The 19,723-nt window shown below is 40.6% G+C and overlaps 1 protein-coding gene and 1 long non-coding RNA gene across 4 annotated transcripts; one reads left to right on the forward strand and one right to left on the reverse strand.

Annotated features, from left to right (window-relative positions):
- Nucleotides 1-1,861: 1,861 nt before the first annotated feature.
- On the forward strand, nt 1,862-19,181 carry SLC18B1 (solute carrier family 18 member B1). 3 transcript variants are annotated; one of them, XM_079971239.1, is made up of 14 exons: nt 1,868-3,427; nt 4,971-5,110; nt 6,497-6,592; nt 7,624-7,697; nt 8,358-8,505; nt 9,273-9,429; nt 11,333-11,469; nt 12,549-12,650; nt 13,185-13,276; nt 14,341-14,436; nt 15,117-15,191; nt 17,132-17,225; nt 17,320-17,369; nt 18,620-19,181. In XM_079971239.1, the coding sequence occupies exons 1-14, from the start codon at nt 3,394-3,396 to the stop codon at nt 18,684-18,686; spliced, it is 1,362 nt and encodes a 453-aa protein (XP_079827365.1). In that variant the 5' UTR covers nt 1,868-3,393; the 3' UTR covers nt 18,687-19,181. The 3 variants fall into 3 exon arrangements, with proteins under 3 accessions (XP_079827367.1, XP_079827365.1, XP_079827366.1); XM_079971241.1 differs by lacking the exon at nt 17,320-17,369 and having other exon boundaries at nt 1,862-3,427; XM_079971240.1 differs by lacking the exon at nt 1,868-3,427 and having other exon boundaries at nt 4,984-5,110; nt 6,501-6,592.
- Nucleotides 3,773-4,955, reverse strand: LOC307213382. The gene is made up of 2 exons (XR_013837496.1): nt 4,686-4,955; nt 3,773-4,651 (listed from the first exon to the last, which is right to left on the reverse strand). It is a non-coding gene; the product is annotated as an uncharacterized lncRNA (long non-coding RNA).
- Nucleotides 19,182-19,723: the final 542 nt, after the last annotated feature.

The following is a 19,723-nucleotide window of genomic DNA, read 5'->3' on the forward strand; positions in this document are numbered from 1 at the left end:
TTTTTTGTTTTTTAAAAAACTTAAATGGTGTAGGCATAAGTTGGCCACATCACTGGTCACATAAGTTGGCCACATCACATACACGTGGTAGCTTTGGCGCTTCCTAAAGGCTGCTTGGGGTGTTTGTGGAATGCCCTACGCAGAATCCAGAACAAGTGCATTTGCTGGACTAAGATTTAGATTATCCAAGTAGCAAAAGTAGACTGCATCATGTCCTCAAAAATGCTGTGCTCTGCAGAGATGGCAGGATCCAGTGCAACACACAAGAAACAATGTGTGTGTACTGTACATCGTGCTAGAAAGTACACACACATTTGAGTACACTCTGCTACATGCAATAGGAAGGTTTTGGTTTTTTGTATTCTTAAAACCTTCTGAGTGACAAGTTCATTTGTTATCAAGAAGTATATCCTGCCTTTATAAAAGATAGTCAAGACAACTTACAACAAACCAGCAAGGAAAGTGTAGTCAATGGTGATTATGCAATAGGCAGTTATAATTCACAAAACAGTTGTTGGTAACACAGGCATCCTGGTACAGTATTGGTAAACCACTGAACACATATACCATGCAAATCATTCATTGTATTGCTTTGTATTAAGTCATCTTGAGTAAGGAGGACAGAGGAGCATCCATTTCAATGCAATTTGCTTTAAGTAAGCGTGTTCAGTATTTCAGGCAGCTCATATTTCCTGATCCATCATGTAATGATTTTGGGGCAGATGTCCAGCCAGCAGAATGAGTAGGACTCTCCCCAAATGGGGCTGGCTTACCACACTCTGGAACACACATGGCCACCTAAAGGGGTGACCCTCTGGAAGGCATGGTTGTCAAACAATAGAAATACTTAACTAACTGACCAATCACGTCAATTCTGCCCCAGCCCCACAAAAAGCCTGGCTACGCCCATGCTGGAAGGTCAGTTAATGCAGAGTCTAAAATTACCAAATTGCTTCTGGTAACAAGTTATTTTTAAAAATAATAGTTCTATCCTCCTTCTCATTCCAAAGATGCTCAAGCTGGCTAACAGTAATACACACAGAATAAAAACAAACCTAATCCCTACAAACTCCCAATGCACACTGACCTTAACAAGTTATCAATAACTAACAATTCTGCCTTTGATTATAAAGTCAGTGATACAGAATAAGCAATTAACTATTTCTGATCTGACCTTGCAGTTTTGAATTTCTGCTTCTGCCATTATGTTAATGAGGCACAGCATTACTTGGAATACTATTGACCATATTTTGCTTTAGAGAGAAAACTAAGAGTTAATACCCTTGATAACCTCTGAATCTCCACCAAGTGTCTTCATTACTTTATTTCTACTAACATCTTTGGCTTTCTTTTCTTTTCTTGTCTATCTGTGATGGAAAACAGACATACTAGGAATATTGCTGTTCTCTACTGAAAAGCTGAATCTTTTAATTTGTTTCATGTTCAGCAGTAACTTGAAAAAACATAGTATGCTGCAGCTTAAAAGCCTAGCATGCAAGTGGGTTGGATTTGAAGGAGGTGGGGTGGTGAAGTTATACCAGACACAATTACAACTGCTCAAAAAGAAATGAGATGCTTGAAAAGAAGTGGGAGAGCATCCCTCCCCATTTCAAGAACCTGGTGCATCAGATATTAGTTTAAAGGCCTGCCACTCACTTTGAAGCAAGGCATTTTGATGACAGGACTGGAATATAAAACAGCCCAATTACAGGGTTGGGAATTTTAAAACCAAGAAATGAATCCTACAAAGATACACATTTTTTTTTTTAAAAAAAAAACAACTTTATTCCACTGTGAGTAAATTGTACACATATATAACTGCAGAAGTAAGCCAACCATTCTAGGCCTGAAAATTTAAATACATTATACGTGTGTGTGTGTGTGTGTATGTGTATGAAGTCCTAGGTGCCACTCCTAAGCAGCAGTGTGGTGAAGCAATACCACTTACATCACAGCAAAGGTCAGTGATATCAACTCTTGGTGCAATAGTCTGTGTGCCAAATAAATGAGCTTTTGTTAGAGAGACAGAAAAATACACACTAATGAGGCTGAAACATGCATAGCTAAGTCTTAAGCTAACACATTTATTCTGGAAAATCCCAGAATTATTTTAGTGCAACCAACCAAAATATCACAAAATAGTGAGCAAACTCTGAAGTGAGCAAACTTTTTATAAGGCTGGATGCTTTGTAAATGGGGTGGGGAAGCTGCCTTGATTCCGAAGCCAAATTGGCTGCATTGATTAAAAGTTCATTTTTGACATATAGTCTTAGAGGTGTGTTGCCATCATGAAATGAAAAACACAGCACTTAGCTCTGCTCCTACATTTATGGAAGAGGAAAGAAAATTCATTGATGAAGTGGGTTCAAGGCTGGACTCAACACCATTTGGTTAGAATTACAATGGCAATCAGAGAGCATGTGCATTGCACTTTTGAGAATACAAATGTTTGAACTGCTCCTGGGCTGAAACCACAGAGAGGCAAGTTGCCCACATTTCCGTATGAGCGCTCCATCCTAGGTAGTTTTCCACAATGCAGTTCAGACATTTGCTGGAGATGCTTCACATATAGAAGAAATGAGGTCTGTTTTAGCTTTCTTCCTATTCTGTGGTCAACACGTCCACCCCCTCACCCCCTGCCCAGAGGCATGCAAAAATAGCCATTGAAATACATTGGCTCCTTCCAGAGGAGGGAATCACATTTCTGAATGGCCACTGAAACCAGAGATGAGCTGCTTACATCACTGTCGCGAATGGGTCGGTTGCACCTTGGGAGTTGGAGACACCCACGTACCTGGGAGTAAGATACATCGACTTCAATGGGTCTCACTTCGAAATCAGGCATGCTTGCAGTCGCAGCCAAGTTAGCCCCACTGAAATAGCTCCATCAGATTATCAGCAAGACAGTTTACGGATGTCTTAAGTCATAAAAAACGAAAAACCCCTCTTTTCAGCTGCAGGGTCACTTCTAAAACTCCCAGCGGCCTCAGGCTCTAAGACTAACAGTACCTGTGGCTGAACCAGAGGAGGAAGTTTTACGCCTTTAAAAAGCCCCCACCCCGAGGAAAGCTTGCGGGATGAGGCAACTTCCGAGCGCAGCTTTCAACTAACCGAAGTGAAGCCTGCCGGGATCCGGAGCGGGATCAGAGTTCGGCGCCGGTTTGCTTCCGAAGCTGTTTCCTCGCTGCCGCCCGGCAAAACCATTCTGCCGAGTGGATGCCCCGGGCTTGAACCTACTGGGTCGCAGCAGCTGAAGTCGTTGCCCCTCCTTGCTGGGAAGATCCGGTTGCTACTTGTGGAAACCCGGGGAGCCATCGCTCTTTTCTCGCGGGGGGGAGGAAGTTGCCTGAAGCTACAGCATCCAGCCTTTTCTTCCCTTTTCCTTATTTTACTATGGGCAGCCCCGAAGCGACGGGCGAGCTTCCAGGTGGGTGTAAAAATGCTCGGAAAAGCTGCTGTTGGGTTAGCCTCGCTTCGAGAGAGGTCTCTTTCCCTCTCCCCGCGCTCTCTATCTCCAAATCCCCGGGAGGGATTGAATCCTAATACTGTAGCGAGTTGACTTGAATCCTAATAGCGAATTGCTTTACTCAGAAATGTATCCCACTGGTTTTAGAGTTTACTCACAAGTAAGGGTGATAGGGTCGCAGCTCGCATGCAATTAGTTATGCTTTAGCAGCCTTTTGCTATACTACACTCCAAACAAGATAATCAAAACAAAAATAACAAGGTAAATTGGCTATAATCCCAACAATTAATCCGTGTTTTTTTAAAAAATTGTGGAGTTATATACAATGACGGGGTAGTTTTATTCTGGTAAATATATGTTGCTAGAGAGCTAATTACTTTGTGCTAGGCTTCCTTTCAACATCTCATTAATTTGACTTTCTGCCTTTTTACCTAACTGTATACAGTTACATGGGAGTAAGTCCCATTTGACTCATTGGGGTTTACTTCTGAGTAGACGTACATAGCACTAGGCTGTTACTTTCCCCCACCTGAGCCAACTCCTTCCAATTTTATTCCCCAAGAAGTGAATAAAAGGGGGTGGTCTTAAGTTTTGAGTGTGTAAAGATATCTGAATAGTAGAAATGACATGAGTCTCCCTGAAAAAATGATTAAATCACAGTAGGACACACCCACTGACACTGCAATTGCATGTGGGCTTATCTTACATTAGAACATGAAGGTAACAAGGTACAGCTATTTTAGACCCCTGTATGTACTGCTAGCCTGCACATGTTGCTTATTTCACTGTACTATTAGACTTAGGTGTGGTCCTTTCTCAATGGAGCTCAGGGTGGTTCTTTCATACATTATCCACATAACCAAACCGGAAAGGTAGGTTATGGAATAAACTAGTGTGTGTGGCTAATCAAAGGTCAAACACAGGTTTTGTCTCTTCATTTCTCCCCACTCTCAAATATTAATCTGCTTTCTGCAATAGCATTGTACTATAAATATTGCAAGAAACGGTCTTTTGAATGGAAGAGTTTACTAATTTGGACAAAATGCATGTATAGAAATGCATTCTCCTTTCCAATGTCAAACTTAAAGCTAGTACCTCAAGGATAATCTCCAGCTCACCATGTTTGTTAAGAAATATCTCTATGACTTGAGTTTCAAAAGCTCTTAGCAAATTAAGCATGTGGATCTTAAACTGTATGTTCTTGATCATACCAGAAGACTTTCTCAGGCTAGTACAAAAATACAACCTAATATGTGCTTTACAACTTAATAAGTTTCTTATTTCTACCCTTTTAGCACAAGTTTATTTAGAATGTTGGCCCAGATTACTGGACTCTGAGGGTGCAAGTGGATCAAAGGGAATTGCACTGGACTCTTGAAAAATCTGAACTTTTTAGTATTTCTAATTTAACCTGTGAAAACTGTACATGTATTTGTTTCTACTTTTAAAGTCATATGCTATCTTGCTTTTTACGTTCTAAGAAATATATTGTTTTCCTTCTAAGACAATGACATACCACAGGTGGCAACTGAAGAATCCCGAAGGCTCTCTAAAGAACAGATATTTATACTGGTAGCTACAGCATCTATCAACTTCAGTTCAATGATTTGCTACTCAATCCTCGGACCTTTTTTCCCAAGAGAGGTAAATGGATATACAACTTAGCAATCCAATGCTTACATCATTACAACTTTTTAAATGAAACCTTTGATAGAATTGCTTGATGACACTTTGCCCAGCAACATGTCTAACAAAAGTCTCGTTTCCCATCGTCTTTTAAAAATCGGGTTTTTCCTTGCAATTTTCCATTGAACTGCAAATAAGGAAAAATGAGGGAGGAGACACTATATAATTAGAATCATGAAAAGCAAAGGTGGAATACAAGGAGGGTTGGGAGGAAGAGAAGGTTAGAGAGGAAAGTGTGCTGTGGTGTTTGATGAAAGAAAACCCAACAGATAAACTGCAAAATGTTGCTGGTGAATCCAATTTCTCTACCCATAATTTTTTTAAATCTTATATTTGGGAGGTGTCTGAAGGCACTTTTTGCCATTTGTTCTCATGGATAATACTTGAAGGGTTGTGAATTCTCTAGACCAGGGTTGGGGATCTTGTAGCCCTAAAAATGTTGTCATCTCTAAAGAACAGATATTTATACTGGCAGCTACAGCATCCAGCATCCATTAGTCATAGTTCCTGACCATTGGCCATGCTCTCTGGGGCTGATGTGAGTTGGGAGTCCAAGGACTTCTGGAGGCTTCCAGATTTCCCATGCTTGCTCTGCTAGACCTCTTCCCGGAGACCTGTCCCACCAACAACTTTCTACTGTGGGAGAAAATATTTAGATTTCTACTTTTCGTGTAGGTGCATTCATACACCCCTGTGTATAAAATGCAGTGTGGGAAGCAGCTTTGAACCCATGCATAACAAATGCCGTATAAGCAGAGATGGGGCATGTGGTGTGGTGTGGTGTTTTGTTTTCTTTCCATGACTAGGTGCAGGGCACATTCTCTTCTTCAGAAAATAAAACACTTTGGCTAAGTGCCTGGTAGATTGCAGGTCTGTTACAAAGTTCTGCTCAGGTGAATTTTGCTTTCTCTCTCTCTCTCCTTCCCACATTCATTTGGTGCAGAGATTCATAGATCCACAACCACAGGGTTGTTCAGCAGCAAGCCAGCTGTTCTGCTACTGTGTTTCTTTGGACTTCCTTGTCAATACTAAGGGAGACTTGAGAGACTTCTGAATTGGAATTCCAATGTTCAGCAGCAACGTTTTGTAACAATTAAGCCATTTTAATTGCCAGTATTTCTGGCTTGACATAGATTTTTTTGTTCCAAGTCATTGTGTTTAAAGGAAACCTTTTCTCTGGTGGAATCCACACACACATAAAAACGCTGTAAAAATGCTTTTAAAAAAGTTTTAAAAATACATTGAATTTTGCATAGCTCACTATTTGTATATTACACTTTACAACACATTTAAAGTGTTTTATTTGCATCTGTGCAGCTGAGTACTCTTTCTTTCTTGTTTAAGGCAGAAAAGAAAGGTGCTAGTAACACTGTAGTTGGACTCATTTTTGGATGCTTTGCTTTATTCAACTTCTTGACTTCTTTGATCATGGGAAAGTATGTAAGTATGTTTGACAATTTCCATAATGTAAGCTTCGAATATCTTCAGAAGAGCAATGTCATTTTCATTTGACTATCTTAAACTCCTGTCTGTGTACATCCTTACTAAGGTGTTCTAACACATCTAGAAAATCTCAAGCTTCCTAAATGAATTGCCATAAATTAAAGGGAAGGGTTTTCCATGCTTATGGAGTCGTTACTTTGAATACCTTTCAGTCTGTCTTGTACCCTTTGCAAACAGGTAGACTCATTTGAAAGGTCCTCTCAGCAGATCCCAGAATGTGATGAGACAGGAGGTCTGTAAAATTCATACCACCCAATGAATCCAGATCACTATAGCCTCATACCCATTATCCTGAATTGTACAGACAATGAAGAGACATGTGGCTTGAAGCAATGTGCTCCCATTGAGCTTCATCCACCATCTGCTATACCAGTTCTTGGAGGTGGTGATGGACTTAATGCGGGACAATAAATGGAAGGTGAATCCTAAGAAGACACAGGTGTTATGTGTGGCAAGATCTTGAGTCCAGGAGGTATAAAGGCAACCTGTTCTGGGCAGGGTTATAGTCACCTGGACAGAATAGATCTATACCTTGGGAGGATCCAACATGGTCACTGGAGGCTCAGGGAGCCTTTGTGGCTAGGAGTGCTTTTTTCCATCTGTGGCAGGTTCACCCCCGTGACCCCCTCTTGGACAAATGACTTGACCTTTGTGTTTGGACTACTGCAGTGGATTTATTAGCTAATGGGAGTGCTGTGGTGCAGCATGGAAAGTAGCAGCAGCAAAGAGTGTTGTAACAGTTAATTGCACCTGTTGCTGTTGTGAAAGTAGGTTAATTCACTTATCCATTTAGAATATTTTTAGGTGTGATAATGAGCTGGATGTAAATCTGTAGAGTGGGGATGTTAAGCTCACAGATTTGTAATTTTGTTTTCATAAAAAACTGAAGGAAGAACAGTAAATTTGAGTACTAATCCTTCTATAAAACTTGCAGAAGCACTATAACTTTATTGTTCTGTAATTTGCAGCTTGTACAGATTGGTGCAAAGTTTATGTTTGTTGCTGGAATGTTCATCTCAGGAGTTGCCACAGTTCTCTTTGGGTGAGTGTGTGTTGGGATTATGATGCATCTTAAAAAAATAAAAATAAAAATTACTAAAAGTATACAAGACTTCAACTCAGTAAGCTAGGGCCTAAACCATTGCTGTTCTCCTGGACCTTATATATTTGGCAGGATATAGCATCTGTTAATATTTTTTATATTTTTGGCCATTATTGGAACTGCATTTTTAAATTTTCCATGCTTTAAGAAATATAAATCTATACATCGTTTGTATGATCCAAAAGATTACTTAAATGCTTTGCCCAAAGCAGCTCCTAACCCTTACATGCAAAACGACACAGGCTCAAGATGTGGATATGGATTCTGCTTCACTCCAAAGTACATTTCCCTTTGAAATCCCGAAAAAGTGGAAATGTAAATTGGTTATGGGTCTGTTCATTGATGCCTGATGTCTTGTCCAAAGCAGCTCCTAACTTATCAACCTTTGCTTAATTGCAGTTCAATTCTCAGATATCTTTTATGGATTCACTGCAGACGACAACTTTGCCAGGCAGATTTGACCCAATACTTGCCATAAGGTGCAGCCTTCGCTACTTACGCAAGAGGGCCCTGCCAACATGTCTGTTATACGAGAGCACTGTACTAGATGTTTATGCATAAGAGGCCTAGGAGCTGTATTAACTTTTCTTTTGATTTTAGGATGTTGGACAGAGCACCCGATGGGCCGATATTCATAGGGTTGTGTTTTGTAGTTCGAGCCATGGACGCGATTGGCTTTGCCGCAGCCATAACAGCCTCGTTTTCTATTCTAGCAAAGGCTTTCCCCAACAACATTGCTACAGTTATGGTATGTATGAAGCCAGTAGCTGATTTTGAGTAATCACAGTTAATAGGTAATGTGGCATGATACTGCTTTAAATGTGTGGCAGCATTCTCTGCAGGGTTCTGGGCTGGAGTCTTTTCCATCCCTGTCTGAAGAGACAAAAGGGGGGAGGGGTTGAACCTTTGACCTTTTGGCTATGAAGCAGAAGTTCTAACACTTCAGATGCTCTTGGGACCTCTTTGCATCACACAAATAACATCTTGGGTGTCGTCTCAATACACTGAAATTAACTTGGGAAAGTTTCATTTGGTGAGGGATGTTAAGGTCGTGACGTTTTTATTTTGCATGACAATCACAAGTAACTAAACTACAAAGGCAGGTCTGTGTTGCTGCTTTAAGAGCTGACCTTTTAGCTGAATGCTGATAGCACCAAACCAGAAAAAATCATGACTAGATGATAGTATATAATAGCTTTCACTACACCATGTGAGCTTAGCTTTAGTATCCTTGGACCAATATTGTTGTTCTCTCCACCCCCTTTTACTTTAAGAAAACAAGCTTGTGCTTTGGCATTGGGGTAAAGATTTATTTTTTAAAAAGAGAGATTAAAGGTTTATATATATTCAAACGCTCCATAAGCCAAGGGGAAAAATAGTTAATACATTCATAGAAGCAAAACTTAGCACTTCATTGATGCTAATGAAATTTGTACTTATCACTAATTCTGTCCTGCTGCACCAATTAGGCCACCTGATCTGATGTAATTGTTGTCCTTTCTTTCTTTTTTTAAGGGCAGCCTTGAAATTTTTACTGGACTGGGACTAGTGCTGGGCCCGCCTCTCGGTGGCTTTTTATACCAGTCTTTTGGCTATGAAGTCCCTTTCATTGTACTTGGGTGCCTAGTGCTTATCTTGGTGCCGCTGAACATGTTCCTCTTACCAAAATATGGTAAGTGGTATCTTTATTGCCTTTCAGTTCGAATTGGGTTGGAACTTCCCTATTCTCCACTGTGAAGATTGTCTCTTGGAGCCTGCTTTTCCACACATTAATGTAGGAAACTTTCCTCTCACCTGTGGTAATACTGGTGATGGTAATAGCTGTGCCCAGTCTATCTCGCCATGCACACTATCTCGCCAGAGTGGTGCATGCTCTAGTTATCTCCCGCTTGGACTACTGCAATGCGCTCTACCTGGAGCCCCACGTAGGTGATCCAGAAACTGCAATTAATCCAGAATGCGGCAGCTAGACTGGTGACTGGGAGTGGCCGCCGGGACCACATAACACTGGTCCTGAGAGATCTGCATTGGCTCCCAGTATGTTTCTGAGCACAATTCAAAGTGTTGGTGCTGACCTTTAAAGCCCTAAACGGCCTCGGTCCTGTATACCTGAAGGAGCGTCTCCACCCCTATCGTTCAGCCCGGACACTGAGATCCAGTGCCGAGGGCCTTCTGGCAGTTCCCTCATTGCGAGAAGTGAAATTACAGGGAACCAGGCAGAGGGCCTTCTCGGTAGTGGCACCCACCCTGTGGAACACCCTCCCTTCAGATGTGAAGGAAATAAGACGTCTTTTAAAGATAGGATAGCTGCTTAAGGCAGCCCTGTTTAGGGAAGTTTTAAATATTTAATGCTGTACTGTTTTTAACACTTGATTGGGAGCCGCCCAGAGTGGCTGGGAAAACTCAGCCAGATGGGCGGGGTATAAATAATAAATTATTATTATTATTATTATTATTATTATTATTATTATTATTATATTACAGTGCCATGTATTATAATAAAATAAATAAAATAATAACAATAACAAGAATATACCATTCTTCAGCAAAACATCACAGTATAAAACACAAAATACATAACATAATAGCAAATAAAAAAAACCCCCAAAACATGCATACTCAGGAGGGTTTTTCCAGTCTATCCTGAATGCTAGCTTTGCTTTATTTTCCCTACCAAAGGACAGGACAGTACTGGAAAGGAGGATATGCAGCTGATTTGGGAAGCGTAGTAAAAAGTCCCTTTGGGTGTTGCAGGCAGTGGCTTTCTGTGTGTTTCTGTGATACTTTTGAAGTGCCTTAAAGCTGGAGATGAAATTGATGCAGGTATTTGTAGCATTTTGAAAGCCTGAGAAACCTGTTTGGCCCAAGTCAAGATATTGGCAGTTTCGTTTTCAATTCTTTTCCTAATGATCCCAATTGTGGAATTTGCTGTTTTCACTGCAGCCGTACATTAGCTCTGTTTTCACTGAACTAGCCATCGCAACCCCAAGATTGCTTTCCTAGTAATCACTTCCACCTCAGAGATCCTTGTTATATATGTATGAAGTTAGGATATTTTTTGCCCAAATGTGCCTCAGTATGCTCTTGTTTGCATTGAGCCAGCATTCTAATGTTCATTCCCCTAGGGCGAAGAGATCCTTTCGGAGCTCTTTGCTATTCCAATAAGTTGGTGCCATCAATGAACTTGGCTGTCACAGTATTCACTTCCTTCCTCTAGTCTACATCATTTATGAGCAATATAAAAAATAGTGGTGCCTACTAGTATTGATCAGGTGGGGGTGGAACGCACTGTTCACTCTTTATTGCAAGAACTTTCCACTCCATTTATTTCTACTTTCTGCTTCCTGGTCTCTAATCAGTTAGGGATCCATAAGACAATCTCTATGCTTTCCCCATGACTGCTAACTTTGCTCAGGAGTTTTGTTTTCCTTTGTCTTCCTCTGTTTTCTCAGTATCAACTTTAAAAATTGTATGCTCCTTTGGGGCAGGGCCCTATCCCATTCTGTAACATGTTATTCATACCGAGTGTGATTAAAATAAACCTGCCCAAAATGTCACTCTTTGTCTTGTTACAGATTCCACTCCTAGCAAAGATTCATTCTGGAAGCTTGTTGTTCTTCCAAAAGTTATTTTCCTCTGTTTAACTATGTTCACACTGAGTGGATGCTTGAGCTTTCTGGATCCTACCATGTCACTATTTGTCTTGAAAAAGGTAGGTGCAATTGGGGGAAAAGCCTTTCATACAAATGCTTTATCTAAAATTATCAAAATCAACTAAAATTGTATAAGATTGTCAATTTTGCGAGGGTCCTGGTGGGAATTTCATAAGGGTCAGTCGCAAGAGGTGTCCTAATGGCAGTTGCTGTCTTGTAGCTTTAAGGCCAGATGCAGTAGTGGAGTAGGAAGTGCAGTGCTGCAGGTAGAGCTCAGCCAGGTGAGCAGATGACAAGCTCTTCCTCTATATAACTGCAAAGTGGAGCCAAGTTAATTGAGTTAGTGGACATTCCTAGCATTCATAATGCTAAAGCCTAAGTGAAATAAACACAAATACAATTTTCTGCTGCATCCTAGGCAGATAACAACCCTTAATAATTTTTGTTTGGTTTTATTTTTGTTTTTAAAGTACTAGGTTTAAAAATAAATAAATCTGTTACTCATAACAAAGTTGTGCTTTGTGTTCCAGTATAATTTGTTTGATTTCTGACACAAAGAATATCTGACCGGTGTACAGAAATAAAATGTGAAACATCATGCCAATGATAAAAGAGTCTTAAAACTAAAAAACAAGATTCTTTAAATGCAGAGATTAAATAGACTAATCTTGGAGAAAACTAAAAGTATTCAGCAAACACTGAAAATATTAAACTGTTGGGGCTTGTTTCAATTCTAAATAAGAGCCCATTTCTCTACCAGTGAACTTTTTCATTTTGTCCAGTTTTGTTGAGGTTAGAGATAGGAAGGCCTGGGGGAAAACACGGGGGTGGGGTGGGGGGTGGGATGCAGATTTTTGCCCTCCCCCCCGTTCCCCCCCCCCCAAAGTAGTTTTATTTTTTTTATTTAAAAAAAGTTGCAAGTTTTTCTTTTAAAAATGCAGAAATGTTGCCTTTTCATTTTTATGTTTGGTTGTGTGTGTGTGTGTGTGTGTGTGTATGCATGCATGTGTGTGTGTGTATAAATTGCATAAGAATATATTGCTTGTAAATCTAACTTTGCCCTGCTGCAACAATGAACTTTACTGAGGGTCAGATGCTATTTTTATGAAATATCAAAAAATCTGCTTTCTTTTTCTAGTTCAAATTGCCTGCTGGTTATGTGGGATTGGTCTTCTTGGGGCTAGCACTCTCCTATTCCTTATCTTCACCATTGCTTGGTTTTCTCAGTGATAAATTCCCGGTGAGTTCAAAATCCTGCTGTGATTCTACATTATAGAGTGATTAAAGTTCAGTAGGCTTCATAATTAGAAATTCCTGTTCTGAAGTCAAAACACAACCAATCCCACAGGCCTCACTATGGGTAGAAACAGTGGTGCCTGGTGCCCATTTCAGCCAAGCCATATCCCACTGCCTATTATGTAAGATTTTGGTGATTGTTCTAGGTCCTGGAACCTCTGCAAAATGCAGATGCCCCCTTTAGACAAATGAACAGGGAAAACTTTAAATTAATGGGTAAAAGCTGCAGTGACAATAGAAAGCTGGAAAACCAACCGGTTTTGAAATGACTCCATCAATCCCAAAGACCATCTCAAAGTATGAGGCTGGATGCTGGTTTTGTTTGTACATCACAGCCTGTCCTGAATCTCACTGTTCTCCCTTAGAAAATATGAAGTGACACTTAAAAAGTACATAATTTTTCCTCCTGTCAGTTGAATTAATTCAAATGTAGTTATTTTGACAAAATTCAAGTCTTCCACTTCTCTGTTTCTTGCAGTACTTAAGGAAGTGGCTAATGATTTTTGGAGGCATACTGACAGCGTTATGCTACTTTATGTTAGGACCAGCTCCCATCTTGCACATCGAAAGGTAATGCACACTTGATGTATGTGTCTCTGGCACTGGCAGTCTGCCCGTGTTCTGAAGCTTTCAAACTTATTCAGAAATCAGTAAGCAGGGCAGTGTATGTTCTGCCCTCAAATATTCATATTTTGTACCCAAAAGCTGTTGAATTCTAGCATCACATATGTGGTCCCCTTATGACCGTATTCAGCCTGTACACAGCCTGCTGTTTATTCTGCCAAGAAAAGAGTGTGTACTATTGAGATTTTGGTATTCCTTCCCTCTTACTTTTAACTTGAAATGTTTAGAAGCATGCACCCCCTTTTTGAAATAAAAATGAAGACATTTACTTCCATCTCATTTGTGTCTAAGGAGCTTGGGAGATAGTGTAAATGGGGGTTATCCCAGCAGTTAATGCCACAGATTCAAGCTTGGCCTTCCCAATTCATGCTCAGAGTGCCCTGACAAACAATATTTTCTCATTCTGTGGGAGGTAAATTTGAGGTCCTTTCCTTGAGCTGAAAGGCTAGTTATGGAGCTGGCATTAGGCAAGTCGTCATGCCATACATCGCCTCTCAACTCAACTCCTCATGGCAAACATAATCTCTGAACTACATTTGGGAAGCTGCCTGCTTCCCAAATGAAGTTCAGAGATTATGAAGGGTTTGTATGTTCAGCACAGTCCAAAAATCATGACGATTAGCCTAGAACTTCAGGTGCCTGTCTGTGACTAACAAAATTGCAATTGCATTTTAGGAATTTTGTATTCTACATTATTGGTTAAAATTTTGGCTCTTAATTGATTTTATCTGTTTTTTTAATTTTATATAAAGCAATTTAGCAAAAGTCACTAACACACATTGTTGTCAGAATATATTATTATTAATACTACAATTGGGGAGGGGGGAGGGACTCCTATAAAAGAAATGTTGCCATTGCTAAAAAATGTTAATATATGAATTAAAGGTATAATGAAGTGTCTGTTTGCTTATTTTTTTATTTATTAAATCTATATCCAGTACCTTCCTCCAAATGAGGAATGTTGCACCATTTCCTCAACTTATTTTAGGATTTTGATTTCCCTCCCCCAGCAAACTCTGGCTCTTTGTTCTAATGTTGGTCCTGATGGGGTTTTCCCTTGGAATGAGCGGTATCCCGATATTCCCTGAAATGCTCAATCATGCATAGTAAGTTATCGTCTCTCCATACACTTTGGAAAAAAAATGTTATTCTTTGGCAGCTCATTGCAAGCTAATTGGAATAGGGTTCCCTTGTTCTGTAGTGAATTCCTTTGATGATTATAGGTCTGTGCCAGGAAACTTTATATTGAGAGGCAGAGAGTCTGTTCCTCCAAGATGTTGTTGGACTCCCAGCCAATATGACCCAAAGTTCAGAGATGATGGGAGTTGCAGCCCAGTAACGTCCAAATGACCACAGGTTCTCTACCCCATTTCACGTGCAAAGCTAAGCTAAGATAATTAAGATAAGATAATTAAGATTATGGCAGTGCTTTTATTTTTTAGAAGAACGGCCTCCCCCCCTGAGCTAATGAACCCTTTCCCCAGTGCGAGTACCACTGGAGTACCAGTGTGGTACCTTACGCGTGCCACAACCACGTCTCACTACAGAATGAGATGTGGTTTCATGGACGCAGAGAAGATTTTGAAGAGACAGCACTTCATTCCTTTATTCTTCCTGCAGGGAAGATTGCAGCTGCTTTTGAAAGACAAGGCAGGTCTGTTTTGGATGCTGCTACTTTGTGATTCTATGACTTGTCTTCCAAGCTGCAGACCTCCAAAACTTGCATTTCAAAATGAAAAGTTGGTACCTTTGGAAATTATCTGTTTGTTTGCCTTTTGTCCTGCAGTGAGAATGGCTTTGAGGAAGGATTAAGCTTGTTAGGCCTGGTATCTGGACTCTTCAGCGCAGTATGGTCACTTGGGTATGTAGAAGGTCATGGGTGGCCTATCATTTGCACTCCCATGACTTCCTCTCTTCTCCGTGTGTTGATACTTGCAGAACCAAAGCAACCCTGCTCACTCACAGGAGGAGAGGTCTCAGTAGGTTTGGGGGTGGGGGGGTGAGTACACATCATGAGTTTACGTGGGTTACATAAATAAGAGTTCCATTGGAGAAAACCCCCAAAGTATTCATTGTGTAAGAATGTGAGTGTTGTGTGCAGGGCCAGATTTAGGTTTGATGAGGCCCCAAGCTACCGAAAATAATGGGGCCCTTTATATGTCCACCTGTCCTTTGTCAACAACAAATTGTCGCTGTTTTTTGTGTTGAATATATGCTATATATGCCCATTACTTACACAATACACTGTTGCTGTGTGTAGGTTTTATTTTGTTTTGTTTTTTATCTTCTATTTTGGAAATGTACATCCAATTTCCCCTCCCCCTTAAAATGTTTTTGGGCCCCCAAGAGAGTGGGGCCCTAAGCTATAGCTTGTTTAGCTTCTACGTAAATCCAGCACAGTATATTGACAATGGGGAAGAAACTAGAGGGGAAATCATACAAGTAAAAATAAGGACCCTTTCAGACTCTTAGCACACATTTCTAAGCCTCTATTCAAATAATTCAAAAGACCTTTTTGTTTCTAGAAATAGATACTGGACTTGATCCAACAGACCACGAGCACAGCTCAGAACACAGAACTGTTTTGACCAAGGGGAGGGGCAGAAGGGGGGCATGCCCAGGTCACCCTTTCTTATAGTTGTTTGATTAGGGGCACGCCCTGTTATGCCCTTTGGGGACTGGGTTGAGCCCATGCATTTCTAGACTCTGTGGCAGCATTAGGTATTCTAGGACACACCCACAACCTAAATTTAAAGCACAAAGCTTTCCTACCCCAAAGAATCCTGGGAAACGGTAGTTTGTTAAGGGTGTTGGGAATTATAGCTCTATAAGGGGGGAAACAGCAGCTCTGATGATTATTTGGGAGAAGCCATAGCTATTCGATTGGTAAAAATGTGCTTTAAATATACCAAAATTGTGGAAACCTTTTGGAAAAAAAGTATTTCTGAGGTTAGATGGCTCATAACACCACTTTTTTTTTGAGTAATACCATCAAATTATTCAATGGAAAGATAATTCAATGAAGAATATCATGCAACAAAGTTTGTTCAGTTTTCTGTATTCTATCAAAAGGAAAAGGAAGCACAACTTTCTTAGGTTGATAAGCAGCAGCTTTCCCTCATTTGAATGTAGCCAATGAGCACGAGTGTTTAGAGAGCCAGTCAGGTGTTATGAGCCATCGAACCTCGGAAATACACTTTTTCCAAAAGGTTTCCACAATTTTGGCCACTAGTGTGTGGTGTGGATGTGAACCTAGGTAAAATAATTTATCTGGATCCAGAGGTGATTAGTGATGTGGAGCAGAGAATAAGGGCGGGAAGGGTACCAGTTCAGAAGACTTGAAAAATTTATTGGAAATCTAGGTTTCAATCCATGATAAGTTAATTGCACTTTGTGAAAAGTTACTCTTGACTAAGTGAAGTCCCATTGAGAACTAAGAGTGACTAACGTAATAATAGTTTATAAACTCAACACGTTTTGAGCTGTCAACATGTTTTTTTTAGGGGCACTAACTATGCAAACCAGTCTTTTATAATGTCTTGGGCTAGCCACACCTTTCTGGTCTCTTGTCTTGCAGAACATAGTAAGCAGCTGCTGCTCTGGCAGGGGGCAGAATTACCCGGGATCCTTCCAGTGGCCCATACTGGGGGGAAGGGATGTTTTCGCTTAGCTTTTCTTAAGAAGTGGTGCAATTCTTCAAAGCACCTTGAATCATAACCCGGGATGCAAAGTCTGTGCAAGCTGCATTGGTCATTATTTCTCAGACCTACGTTAAATGTGTGTTTCGCTCCCTTCTCCTAGGTCTTTTGTAGGTCCAACATTAGGTGGATTTCTAAATGACAAGCTGGGTTTTGAATGGGCTGCAGCCATACAGGGAGGATTTGCGCTGATAAGTGTATGTAAACCAGTGTTTTCTTGATATGAGCTTTTATTACGTTTGTATCTGAAAGTATGGCACATTGCAAATATACTATTTGTTTTCTCTTCAGGGGTTAGCTCTTGCAATATATTATATCTACGAGACCTTGCACAGAAGAAGGTACTGTGACTACTTTTTTTATTTTAAAAAATGAATTAAAGGGGGAAATGACTATTTTCATTTAAACTTACAAATAACCATTTGAGCAAATTGTTAAGTCTTTCCTGCTTTACTTCTGGATTATTCAGCTTGCTGTAAACTAAAAATTATTTATTTATACTTATAGCCCACCTTCCCCCCCCCCAAGAAGCTCAAGGTAGCAAACAAAGCCCCTTCCCATTTTATCCTCACAACAATTCTGTGAGGTAGGTTGGGCTGAGAGAAAGCACGACTGCCTCAGAGTTGCCCAGGGAACTTCATGACTGAGTGGGGACAATATTTTTAACAGGAAAAAGAGACCCAGCAGTAGAAATACACAATAAGTCAGAAACCAGACTACAAATGATTTCAAAGGCCTGGGTGAATTAAAAAAAGGCACCCTCCCTATGAAGAAGGAACCGAGCGAGCCGCTGTGAGAAGACTATTCCACAACTGGGATACCCCCCTCACTGCTATGTTTTCTATCAAAATACAGCTGCTGGGGGTGGGGGAAGCTGATCAGGATAGGGGCCATGGCATAATCCTGATGAAATCTGTTATGTACTGAAGTTCTCACCCTGGGCCAGCAGGGGGATATTGTAGATAGTTATGTAAATGAAGGATCGAAAGTGACGTTCAGTGATTGGATAGTTTTAGAAAGTTGTTACAATAACGTTGTACTGGAGCTCTATATAAGCAGGCTGACTGAGCCTTTCAGTTCAGTTCTGTCCTGGCCTGTGAATAAACAAGAGCTGTTTGAAGAATCGCTGTGTCGTCTGATATGTTCACCCACAACTTAACAAAATCTTTCATCTAAAGCTGCTATTTCCCACAGGAGGGAAGTTCCCAACAGCAACTTCAAGGCAGCTTCAGGGAGAGAGATTTTTCCTGGGACTGAGGCATTGGCTGGTTTAGCTCTGGCACTTAGCCATATTAGCTGTGGCAGCTTGTTTTGATTCCCCCCACATTCAAGTCCAAATATTGCTGTGTTGTGGTGGTGTGTAAAACCGTGTGTGTCATCACAGCCACTAAGACTAAATCATGGTTTGCAAAAGAAAGAGGAAGGAAGAATGTGAAACCGCACTGAGGCAACACAAATCCATTTGCAGCTCTATAGCCTTTTAACAGGCAATTTTTTTGTGGGCATTTAAAAAATTTATTTCGCCTTTCTGTTTTAATATTGCTGTGGATGCTGAGAACATTTCGAACCTTGTCTTTCTTCTTTTGTGCAGATCCCATCCCCAAAACCTTCCAGGCACAGAGGAAGAAAGGGCTTGTCTTCTGCCAAGTGCAACGTAGCTGGAAGCCTTCCCTGCTGCCAGTTTAAAGCTACTTTTGTACGGATAATTTAGGAGCTTGATACACAGGCAAGAAGCAAGCAAGTAACCTTTGCCTCATGCCACATGGTGGGCTGTAGGTTCTTGACCGCTGTACTGTGGCATTCTGTTTCTAGAGGGAATGCCTGTGTTTTTGGACAGTCGTGTGATAGACCTCTTTGGGCTGGTTCTACGTGAGAGCAGCAAGGTTGTCTGGCGGACAAAAGTACTTTGCACAATGTGAAAATAATATATTCCACTATGTGAAATATGTTCTGTAATGCTCTACTTTTGTACTCTAATATCACCGATGGTCAGCACTCAATAAACTTAGTTTCTTCGAAAGTGTGTGAGATGTTCTAGGGCATTTTGCTAATATTTTTTTAAAAGATTAATATTCTTAGAAACTTTTAAAGGTATATTGTGACCTAAAATTTTTGTTTGCCTGCTAATTTAAAATAAAGAACACTAAAAGCTGTTTTATGTGTACTTTTTTCTGAATGTGGAAAATTACTGATTGTCTGAGAAATTGATTCGTGTCCAGCAAAATTGTCCCATTGATGCAAAACCTTTTGCTTGTGCAACTGAACTTCCATTCCCTTTTCTCTTTCTCCACACACCCCAGTTCTGTTCTGTTCTGGTGGCTCACTGTAGCCCCCCTGAGCAGATTGGTGGGGGGATTTAGAGAGAGGGGAAAGGAAGGAGAAGTCAGATTCTACAAGTGGAAGCCCTTGTGCAAATGGGGCAGTGTCCTTAGATGCCCTCATCATGCCCCAGCTGCTTGTATTGCATGCACAGTCTAACCGCAGAGAATTGTTTTGCATTCCAGTGTGTGTGCTCAGCTCCAGTAAATGTGGACTTTTCCATTACCTTCAATAAAAGAGACAAGCACATTCCTTTTGCAAGGTGTAGAGCTGCCCTCTTCATTTGAAAAACATTGCTTCCTGCTTTGTTAATTATAATAATTTAATAATAATTTATTATTTATACCCTGCCCATCTGGCGGGGTTTCCCTAGCCA

Source organism: Podarcis cretensis (assembly GCF_951804945.1).
Source record: "Podarcis cretensis genome assembly, chromosome: 3".
NCBI classification, from domain to species: Eukaryota; Metazoa; Chordata; class Lepidosauria; order Squamata; family Lacertidae; genus Podarcis; species Podarcis cretensis.